General features: G+C 36.4%; 1 protein-coding gene across 1 annotated transcript; it reads left to right on the top strand.

The window, feature by feature from the left end:
- The first annotated feature begins 430 nt into the window (after window positions 1-430).
- On the top strand, window positions 431-6,542 carry LOC127968596 (pyrroline-5-carboxylate reductase 2). The gene is made up of 8 exons (XM_052569895.1): window positions 431-589; window positions 976-1,061; window positions 1,590-1,660; window positions 1,758-1,937; window positions 2,974-3,195; window positions 4,140-4,232; window positions 4,597-4,760; window positions 5,715-6,542. The coding sequence occupies exons 2-8, from the start codon at window positions 995-997 to the stop codon at window positions 5,872-5,874; spliced, it is 957 nt and encodes a 318-aa protein (XP_052425855.1). The 5' UTR covers window positions 431-589; window positions 976-994; the 3' UTR covers window positions 5,875-6,542.
- Window positions 6,543-11,879: the final 5,337 nt, after the last annotated feature.

The raw sequence follows: 11,879 nt of genomic DNA, 5'->3' as shown, positions 1-11,879 counted from the left end.
GTAAGCTTATTTTATCTAGTTTTATTTGATCTAATATTTATATTTTATTCTGTTTCAAATTCATGTCAATTAACAATTTTTAAAATCAATACTTGAAATAACATTTATTGCAACCTCTGTTAGTTTAATAAAAGGTTCTGAACAATATTTATCTTTGTTAAAGTTATATTGTTATGTAAACTACTGTAAATTCATAAGTATTATGGTGCCATTGTAATATGTGGGAAGGATTTTATTGTTTTTTAACAGTTAATTTGTACATCGTGTCGTGTGACGTGTCTACACACACGCACAGACGCACGCACACACACACACACACACACACGTCCATCCTTTTGTCTACACAGGAACTGATGCAACAAGAGCGCTCCGTTGCAAGCCCCGCCCTCGTTGATATACTGCGCTGATTGGTTTAACGCCACAGCATCTCGTCTCTCATTGGTCGGTTCGCGCGTCACTCAGAGTCCGTCCCGCTGCACATGTAGTGAAGGAAGCCACGTTGACATCAATTAGTGTTTTTTTTTTTTACACAGTTTGATCAACTAAAACACCGAACCGGTTCTTCCGTTCCCCGTGAATCTCGGCGGAGGTGAGAAAATGTTCCGTTTCTTGAGATGATGAAATACTTAGACAATCTTGATAATGATGTGTCAGGCTGCAGCATTATACTAACAATAACATTAATAGACTGCATGTCTCTGTGTATGATAACAGAATTACTGTAGCTGATGTCCAGTGAAACTAGACACATTCTGCAAATGTTCTGATGACGTTCTGATGTCGCAATGTAGCAAATAACACGAGTGTGCTCGATGCTACAATGTAACAAGTTTAAGCGCGCGGTTGATGTTGCACACAAGTTGCATTGTTTTTTTTTTTTATTCTCTTCCAGTTGTGTTGCGACACAGTATTACGTCAGTGTCAAAGGTCATGGTTTTGATTTTAAAATGAATTGTGAATGTGATGTTTTGTCAGGTGTGTGGTCTTCATCAGGATGAGTGTGGGCTTCATCGGAGCGGGTCAGCTGGCACATGCCCTGGTCAAGGGCTTCACAGCAGCGGGTCAGAACTGGGTCAACATGACCTTCTCTAATCAACTGTAGTCTCACGACTCCTCTGTAATGTGTTCACATACACTACTGGCCGGAAAAGCTTGAAGAAGTCTCTTCTGCTCAGCAAGGCTGCATTTATTTGATCAAAAACGCTGTAGAAAATTGTGAAATATTAATGCAATCTAAAACAGCAGTGTTCTATGTAAATATCTGTTAAACTGTAATTTATTTCTGTGATCAAAGCTGGATTTCTGAAGACCATGTGACACTTGAGTAATGATGCTTAAAATACAACTTTGCTTCACAGAAATAAATTACAGTTTAACAGAGATTCACACAGAAATCAGCTGTTTTAGATTGCATTAATATTTCACAATTTTTACAGTATTTTTGATTAAATAAACCCAGCCTTGGTGAGCAGAAGAGCGTATGTTTTGACGAGTGTATGTTGTATTTCTGAGGATATAAACCACACAATTAAAGTGACAGTGTATTAATTCCACGACTTGTACTTGATCCTCATTGGTCTGTTTTTCAGGTGTGATCACTGCCAACAGAATCACAGCAAGTTCACCAGACACAGATCTGCAGACAGTCTCCGGCCTGCGGGTGTGTGAACCTGAACCTTTGTGTGTGTGTGTGTGTGAGAGAGTGTGTGTGCTTTTCTAATAAGAAGTGTTTCTTCTCTTCCTTGATGCGTTCTCAGAAAATGGGCGTCAATTTCACTACGAGCAACAAGGAAGCGGCGCACAAGAGTGACGTTCTGTTCCTGGCCGTCAAACCACACATCATCCCGTTCGTTCTGGACGAGATCGGTCCAGATATCGAGGAGCGTCATCTGATCGTGTCCTGCGCCGCTGGAGTCACCATCAGCTCCATCGAGAAGGTGATTAACCTGTCCACCAGTGAAGATGAAGTCCCTCACATCATCAGAGATCAGGAGGAGTTTGTTTCTTCATCAGATGCAATGCTGCATTTCTCCAAACCTGAAGAAGAAACAAACGAGTGATTTTCAACCTGTCATCAACATCTCATTAATTATGCTGAAGCTCGTCTCCCTCCGGTTATCTGTTTTTCTCTTTTATCAAACACATGAGCGTTTCTTCCTCTGTATTGTTCTTGGCTCGTTTCGCTTCTGTTTTGATCGTCTCTTATTTTCTACTTCTGACTAAATGCAGTTTCTTCATCGCTTCAATTATTTTGCGTGGACGTCTGAGGATTCTGGAAGTAGAAATCACATATTTTTTTCATCGAGGTTTTAAACAATAACATTTTACACGTAAAGTGTACGTTTGAATTTGTTTCATTATTTATCATTTATTTTTTGTTTAATTTAGACTTTTTTGTTTCTTTTTCATGTTTTCACTTTAATTTTAGTTGAAATTATTTATGAATAAATTTGACTTTATATTTTTCCCTTTTTTTTCTAACATTATTTTTTTTTTTTACCATTTCACTACACAATTATATTTTTTATATATTTTTTTATTTTATTTATAGTTTAGTTTTGTATTTCAAGGTTTCACTTTAATTTTACTTCAAATTAATTACTAATACATTTTTTATTACCCCCCCTTAACATTTCTTTCATTAAACATTTTTTTCAATTTATTTTTTCATACATTTTTTAAAATAAGTGTATATATAATTTTATACCTAAATCAGTTTATTTCAGATCGTTGTTAAGGCAGCATTTCTCATGCAGTGTTTTAAGATCGAGATGCAATTAATTATGGTTTTGGGTAATATTCTGAATTGGGTTTTATTTTTTATTTTTTCTGCTTTCATAATAAGTTTGAGTCATTTTTTTTTTTTTTTTTTTTTGTCATTTGTTTTAATCAGTTTTTTATTTTATTAATTTTTAATTTTTATAAATAGTCATGAATGCAGATGAATAATCGTGTGTGTGTGTGTGTGTGCAGAAGCTGCTCCAGTACCGCGCGGCTCCTAAAGTGATGCGGTGTATGACGAACACGCCGGTGGTGGTGCGCGAGGGGGCCACGGTTTACGCCACAGGAAGTCACGCCGAGGTGGAGGACGGGAAGCTCCTGGAGCAGCTGATGGCCAGCGTGGGCTTCTGCACCGAGGTGGAGGAGGATCTGATCGACGCCGTGACGGGTCTCAGCGGCAGCGGACCTGCTTACGTGAGCTCAGCTTCACACACACCGAAGGAAGAGATGCAGTACTGCACTGAGTTAATGTGGAGACACTATTGCTCACACGTTTATAAGAATGTCTCTTCTGCTCAGCAAGGCTGCATTTATTTGATCTAAAACATGTTAAAAATACAGAAATATTATTCTGATTTAAAACATCTGTTTTCTGTGTGAATCTGTGTTAAAGTGTACTGTATTTCTGTGATGCTCCGCTGTATTTTCAGCATCATTCCTCCAGTCTTCAGTGTCACATGATCTTCAGAAATCAGAATAATATGATCATTTACTGCTCAAGAAACATTTCTGATTATTATCATATTTATTTTTGTGGAAACTGTGATGCATTTTATTTTTCAGGATTCACAGATGAACAGGAAGTTCAAAAGAACAGCTTTTATTTGAAATAGAAATCATTTGTAACATTATGAATGTATTTACTGACACTTTCAATAAATTTAATGCAATCTTGATGAATAAAAGTATTAATTACTTAAATTAAAAAACGGACTCCAAACTTTTAAACAGTAGAGTATCATAGAAATATTGTGCAGCACAACATTGATAATAATCTTCATGTTTCTTGAGCAGTAAATCATCATATTTTCATGATTTCTGAAGATCATGTGACACTGAAGACTGGAGGAATGATGCTGAAAATACAGCGGAGCATCACAGAAATACATTACACTTTAACACAGATCCACACAGAAAACAGTTGATTTACATTAGAATAATATTTCACAATTTTGAACATAATTTAGATCAAATAAATGCAGCCTTGCTGTGCAGAAAAGACAAAAAAGATTTTCACTGGTAGTTTAACATTTCATGGATGTATTAAAAATCATGTATCATTAATATGAGCTGGTGTTAAAAACGAGCGAACTGTAGCCGTGTGTTCAGAGATGAAGTGAAGCTCTTGTGTTCGTCAGGCGTTCACGGCTCTGGATGCTCTGGCTGACGGCGGGGTGAAGATGGGGTTGCCACGGCGACTGGCGGTCAGACTGGGAGCTCAAGCTTTATTGGTACTTCAGGTCACATGACTCGTGCATGATGCAAACATTACACACATGCTGCATTTATTACTGGGGATGCAACGATATATTAAAACTGAAGCTGAAGTTCCTTCTAAAGAAAAGCTTGAATTACTGACAGCAAGAGGTTTAAACACAGTCCAGACTCCAAACATCTCTCTCAAGTCTAGACATTGTGATTTCTCAGGTCTCCTTTAAACTTCAGCTACAAGTCAATTCACTCACTTTACTCTGACTTCAGGTTTCTGAGTTATGAACATGTGTTCCTAATTCTCAAAGTGGACTAGATGGAAGAATGAAACTTTTAGATATCGCCTGGTGTGCTTCATACGGTCATGTCTTTATTCTGTGGTAGGGAGCAGCTAAGATGCTTCTGGACTCGGAGCAGCACCCGGGACAGCTGAAGGACAACGTCTGCTCACCAGGGGGCGCTACCATCCACGCCCTGCACTTCCTGGAGAGCGGAGGCTTCCGGAGTCTCCTCATCAACGCTGTGGAGGCGTCCTGCATCCGGACCAGGTGACCACAGACGCTCGCCCTAAACACATCACCATAACACATTCAGGGATATCAAATAATAGTTGTTTTTTATCTTCGATTTGAGTTTAATGTTTGTATTCCCCACGATACGTTATTTCTTTGTTGGCATAAATCCACTGTAAACGCTTCCGGATACAGACATAACCTGGGTCTTTATTAAAGAAGACATGCAAGACGTGAAAAATATACAAAAGTGAGGTTTACAGTAAAGATGATGATGATGTATACAGTTTATTTTAATATAAAATGTGTAGCACTCTAAAATTGCTATTAAATCAAATTCATATGTCTAACCAAGTTATGTTCCAAATCGGAAGTTATCACAGAAATTGTGGTTCCTGTGAGATTTTGTTTTTTTACACTATATATCAAACATAACCACTGTGATGTAAAATCAATAGAATTTTGTTAAACTTTACCAGTTGTTTAATGCTTTTTACAATAACAGAGCCCTATGAAATTTTTATTTTTTCAGAAATTCAGTTTTAATATTTATTAATTAATATAAATGTACTAGAAATGGCAGTAATCAAATTCATTCATAAAACTTTAGCGGTGTAATTAATATTTTAACATCTAATAAAAATTCAACAGTTTATTTTATTTCAAAGTGCACCACAACAGAGGTTATTATTATTATTATTATTATTATTATTTGAGAAGTACATTCTTCTGTGCAATAGTAATATATTTCTATTATAAGTTATAAAGTGTATTTTGGTTGGTTTTAGTAAAGACCTTTGATTTAAAGTATGGTCAGATAAACACAAACTTTAAATGAAATGCAAAGTGTGTATATTAGTACTTTAGAATAGAATAGTAACATCTTCTCTCAATTGAATGATATGCAACTTTTAATGCTAAGTAAGGTATAAAGACGCCCTTTGTGGGTTCTCCCCTGTTGTTTGTCGCTCACTCCTGTGTTCCTCTCAGAGAGCTGCAGTTTCTGGCCGATCAGGAGAAGATCTCGCCCGCCGCCATCAAGAAGACGACGCTGGATAAAGTGCTGCAGCAGCCGGGCGTCTCGTCCACATCAGTCGCCACCAAGAGCAGAGTCAACCTGTTCAACAACAGGACTGGGGTCAAGAAGTGAACACACACACACACACAGGACAATACAAGAGCTGTGCCGTCCATCCACACACACACACACACATTCAGACTGAAATGCATTATGGGTCTCCTGTTACTCTGGTACAGTATTACACCGGGAAACACAAGGCATAAATATTATTAACATTAACTATGTGCACCTTCATATCTATAAAGTCCATGACAATTCAAAGGGAATAATGTAAAAGGTTTCTGTAGTATTAAAATAGACACATGATGGACGTTTTGCTTACATGAACAGTCAGACTTGTTGATTTTGCTTTGGTTAATAAGATATCAGAACCCCCTCTAGCAATGCCCTGGATAACAACTTTTATTTTGCTTTTTAAATTGGATTTACCTGTAAAACCTGTAACTTCTTTGTGAAGCATTTTATCAGGATGTATTTGTTGTTTGTTCTTTTTAAAATTCTGGAGAAAATCATGAATGTCAAACGGCCAAAGTGTTTTTTAAACCAATTATCAGGCGTGAAGCATCTTTCTGTTTGTCTGTTCTGTGTATTTCTATCGCAGACTATGAAAACTGCATAAACGGTGCTGAAAGTTAAAGAAAAGCTGTTTTTGCTTATGTTCGTGGTTTTATTTCCGTCTGCTTCATTGATGAACTGTGTACAGACGTGTAATTAAAGAAAGCGCAAACTATGAATAATTTATGTTTCTTTAAGCAAATTAGCTGAAGGTTTTTCTCTGAAAGCCATTACTCAACTCTAGAGAACACACACTTCAGGTGCTGAACACTGAAACCACCAGCATTGTGCAAGTCTTCTCAGTAGTTGCTTGTTCCTTGTGCTTTACAGTAAACTGTTTCTCCATGTGATTGCGAAAGGATTTCATGATTCTAGACTAGTTATCATCATAGTCAAAGATGGCACTTAATCAGATGCACCATTTTCTCCTGCTGACCCATAAAACAGGTGAAGAAATCCCACAGGTGAGTTCTAGAAATGCTAAAAACAGACACCTTAGCAACTGCATGGCAATGTGTTAAAAAGTAATTCTTGACACCTTAGGAACCCTATAGCAATGCACTGGCAACAACTTAACATAGCAACCTCCTGGTACCAAAACAAACAACCTAACAACAACTCACAACACCGTAGCAATGCTCTGGTAACCACTAAAAATACTGTTGCAACGCCATGGCAACAACACAAAACACCGTATAGCAACACCATGGCAACAACTCAAAACACTGTATTGCAACACCATGGCAACAACTCAAAACACAGTTTAGCAACACCATGGCAACAACTCAAAACACCATTTAGCAACACCTTGGCAACAACTCAAAACACTGTATAGCAATGCTATGGCAACAACTCAAAACACTGTATAGCAACACCATGGCAACAACTCAAAACACCGTATAGCAACACCATGGCAACAACTCAAAACACCGTTTAGCAACACCATGGCAACAACTCAAAACACTGTATAGCAACACCATGGCAACAACTCAAAACACTGTATAGCAAAACCATGGCAACAACTCAAAACACTGTATAGCAACACCATGGCAACAACTCAAAACACCGTTTAGCAACACCATAGCAACAACTCAAAACACTGTATAGCAACACCATGGCAACAACTCAAAACACCGTATAGCAACACCATGGCAACAACTCAAAACACCGTTTAGCAACACCATGGCAACAACTCAAAACACTGTATAGCAACACCATGGCAACAACTCAAAACACTGTATAGCAAAACCATGGCAACAACTCAAAACACTGTATAGCAACACCATGGCAACAACTCAAAACACCGTTTAGCAACACCATGGCAACAACTCAACACTGTATAGCAATGCCCTGGTACAAATTTAAAATACTCTAGCAACACCCTGGCAACAATTTAAAACACCCTAGCAACGCTCTTGACAACCATGCACAATGATTTACTTAGTAGCAGGGATCTGATCCAGATCTAGGAACAAAAACAAATACTGGAAACGAAAAAACATTTAGACAGAAACAGAGACTAAATCAAATTGTATAGTTCTGAACAGAGATTAAAAATTTAAATTGCCATTAAACGGCAACTTTAGACATTAGAGTTTATCCAAGAATAGTGTAAGATGTATTCAACAGACACACATCTGCATCGCTTCTGTGAACGGAGAAAACAGAATAAAGCGACGCATGAGAGAGGTAGGCATCAGTTTCACCTTAAATTCATTTTACTTTTGGAATGGCGTTTTTATAGCTTAAACACATAGCCTTAAGTATTAGTCTAACATTAGAAAGCATGTTATTCTTGAATACAGCTTTAGTGTGAATCTGGTCCTCCAGCTCTGAGTCAGTCGGGCTGATGTGAGGAACGCTGGAGGCTCAGGCTATTTCTAGAGTTTCTCTGCTCAGCTGGCATGAAGATGAGTGTGTGTCACTCTGAAGACACACACCAGTTTTAGAAGCGTCAGGGTCACTTATGAAGCTGCTCTGACCGACGGGTCAAAGGTCATGCAGGGGAGACTAATGTCAGAGAACCAGCAGAGCAAACACATGAAGATCTGCCTGAACAACGCTGCAGAATCACTGAGAACAAAAATGCCTTCTAAGAGTGTTGTGCTAATGTTCCCGTTAAGTTATATCTGAATGTTACTTGGTAAAGGTTTTTCTTAGTTATGCAACTGTTAAAGAAACATTCCATTCATTCTCTGAATGTTTATTTCAAATGTATCATTTTGCATGATACAATGATACTTTTGAACTTTTGAGTGTTCTCTAATGGTTCTAAAACAAGTGATAACATTTAAAAAACATTAGATGAACATCCAACTAAAACATTTCAGGAAAAAAAAAAAACGTTTCATGCATGATGTATAATGATGTGTTTGTGCTTAAGTTTTGAAAACATTATTAAATACCAGATAACACACACTCCATTAATGCCACTGGAAGAATGTTTGTTAGAGGGATAGTTCACAAAAAAATGAAAATCCTGTCATTAATTACTCACCCTCATGTCGTTCCAAACCCGTGAGACATTCATTCATCTTCAGAACACAGATTAAGATATTTCTGATGAATTCTGACCCTCCCATAGACAGCAAGGATCCTTACATTTTTTTAATTTTCATGTTTCAACTTTGAGAGAATCTTCTCAGGATGTTGTAAGAATGTTTAGTCAAGATAACTGCATGTGTGAAGGCAGGTTTAAAGACCTTCACCATGTGATCCTGCTGGTTTTATTCTGTATTGCAGCCACAATGATCAAATCAATATGAAATCGTCAACATTTAGAAAGATTTAAGTTGAAAACCTTCTGTTCTTTATTTCCTTGTCACCATGTAAAGTCTAAAGGTGAAGTGAGTCTGACTGGAGCAGATTCCTGATACTTCCTTCAATTACAACACAGGCATTTTCATTTTGACCACATTTGAGAGTTGGAGTTGATTTGTGTTCCTCGGTGTGTCTTCAGGGGCAGGGACAGCAGGATTAGTTCCAGAGCTGCTCTTGTGTTTGTGTTTCTGGCGGATGCTGTTTATTTGTGTCTGATTGGAAGTTAAGGAGGCGCTGAAGTGTTCCCTAATCCTCCTTTTATTCCTGAGGTTCTCCCTCGGTCATCCCACCGCTCTCAAACGCTGATAAGTCAAACGAATCTTACGCTCCTGTTATTCCTCTGGAAACACGCAGGACGCCGTTCATCATTTTCTGATGATATTCCACCAACACAATCAACCGTTTTCACCGTTCCTGAGTTGCTCAAACTAGTTTCTTCAAAAGAGCTTTTGCCCATTGAGAAACCATTTTTTACTGCTTCAGATTAGTTTTTGAGTTTTTGTAGTTATAACAGGATTGTTCATCTGAAAGTACAAATAATGACTTGCATCCTGGCCTGTTCCTCACACTGAATTATCATTAGTAATTTAAACTACTTTTATGTTGCTATTTTGTCTTTTTTTAGATTGACAGCCAATTACAGCTTGTATGGAGTAAGTTATAAAACTAATATTTAGTATAAAGCTAACCCCAAATTATGTGAGAATGTTGTGCTACTATGTTATGGAAAATGTATTTTTGAATGTTCAGTTTTTATAATGTTTATTTACTTTTCATTTCAATCTTCTCTGAGTTTCGTAACATTTAAAAAACATAAACTACTCAAGCTAACAAAAATGTTTTAAAAACATTGTTCACATTAATTTATAGAAACATTATTTCTGATGATTATCAAAATGTATCGATTTTTAAATGTTTCAGTTTTTTTTTGTGTGCTTATGTAAATTGTTTAAGGAACGTTCCATTCTAGCATTTTGCAAACATTTTAGAAACATTAATTTAAATGTTACCTGACCACTCAAGTACAAATAATAAAAAAAAAAACTAAAATGTTTTAGAAGAATTTGTTCCATGAACAACATGCACTGAAAATAAACAATAAGTAAAATGTACTTAATTTTTGTTTTGCAAGTTTTTGCTCACATATTTTAATTAAAATTTAAGTATGGAATTAAGTAAAATCTATTTATATTAAATTAGCAATGGAGATAAGTAAATTTAACATGACCAGTTATAGTTTGATGAATAATTTCTACTTAATTATTTTAAGTTCACACTGCAAGTTTCTAAACTTTACTCAGACAACATAGCACTGAATTAAGCGTGTTTTACACTTAAAAACTAATACATAAGCGAGTAGATTGCTTCTTATTCTTTCTAAGATAATATGTTGACTCTATTGACCAAAGCAACACAAGAAACCTCAATACTTAGCACATGATACACAATGATGGTAGCAATCAGTGAAAAGTGTTTGAGTATGAATGGGTCATTTTGAGAAGAAAATGCACTCTAGATGTCACAAAACAGCAAGTTACTAAATGTAACAAAAAAAGCAACCATAAAACAGTTTACCTTATTAATTATTCATGCCCAAGTGCATGATGGGAGCAACAGGATCATTACTTTGATAACAATTCCAAGGAAAATATAAGTTCAAAATTTAAATTCTACAAGATTAAACTGATTAGTAATAATGAATTTACTCTTTTTGTTTTAATCCTTAACAAAATTATTTAATGTAGAAATTACATTTGTTTTTCTGTATTATTTACTTCACCACAAAATCTGTTTTATCAAGAACTTTCTGCTCCTAAGTTACTGAAACTTTATTTCCGAATGTTCAGAAAGTCTGCTTTATTTAAATATTTCAGTATTTTATGTTATCTTTTTGAGCTTGGCAGTCCATCTGTTTTGTTGTGCACAAAAGTGCAGCTCAGAATAAATACGGGTTTAAAAACAACATATTTGGGTAAACTGTTGTGATACCAGTGCTGGTTTCATCTGGCACAGAATATAAGCCATTTTCCTGAGCGCTGTCTGGAAGTGTCCATTAGATACCACAAATCTATCTTGATGTTCACTCAAAACCACCTTACGTGCTGCGGATGCATTTCAGCTCTTTATTTGTGTTGGAGCTCTGAAAAGAGCTGCTGGGAAGGAGTGTGAACAGACTGAATACACACTGCAGAGAGAAAGAGGAAGATGTGCTCTGGTTCTGGCGGTTCATCTAAACCACAGTGAATCATCAGGTCAGCTTCCTCCAGTGTGAACAACTGATGCACTTCTGATGGAGGTCAGTGTGGCTTCACCTGAGATCTCCATCCAGCACCACACCTGCTAATCTTTCATTAAATATACATATTCCAGTTTATTTTAAAGCGCTGTAGTGGTGTTCTGATTAAGTGTTCTTGTTCTTGTGTTTACTCCAGCTGAACGGGATATATTTCAACTAATAAATATCACTATTGTTTCTTAGTTGATTGATTACAAACTTATTTTTAGTTTTCTGAAAGGTTGTTTAAATATACAAATTATGCATTATCTCCTGAAATGTGCACTTATTTGCATTCATTTCCATAATATTAAAATGAAGACTGGATAAAATCAGGTTCAAAATGATTGTATGATTTTGTTGCCATATTAGAGTTTTTTTCCAGAGTGGAATTTTCTTTTTATCACTCCATAAAATTAGGAAA

The sequence above is a fragment of the Carassius gibelio genome, chromosome B11, assembly GCF_023724105.1.
Source record: "Carassius gibelio isolate Cgi1373 ecotype wild population from Czech Republic chromosome B11, carGib1.2-hapl.c, whole genome shotgun sequence".
Taxonomy (NCBI): Eukaryota; Metazoa; Chordata; class Actinopteri; order Cypriniformes; family Cyprinidae; genus Carassius; species Carassius gibelio.
Note: the sequence above shows the minus strand (reverse complement) of the source record. Positions and strands in the feature narration are given on the sequence as shown.

What these genes read in the sequence shown, in the direction of transcription:
- LOC127968596 (XM_052569895.1), top strand. Translation starts at nt 995, where the DNA reads ATGAGTGTGGGCTTCATCGGAGCGGGTCAGCTGGCACATGCCCTGGTC. An exon ending in GCGGCAGCGGACCTGCTTAC is followed by an intron (nt 3,196 to 4,139) that starts GTGAGCTCAGCT and finishes TGTGTTCGTCAG; the next exon opens with GCGTTCACGGCTCTGGATGC. An exon ending in TGGGAGCTCAAGCTTTATTG is followed by an intron (nt 4,233 to 4,596) that starts GTACTTCAGGTC and finishes ATTCTGTGGTAG; the next exon opens with GGAGCAGCTAAGATGCTTCT.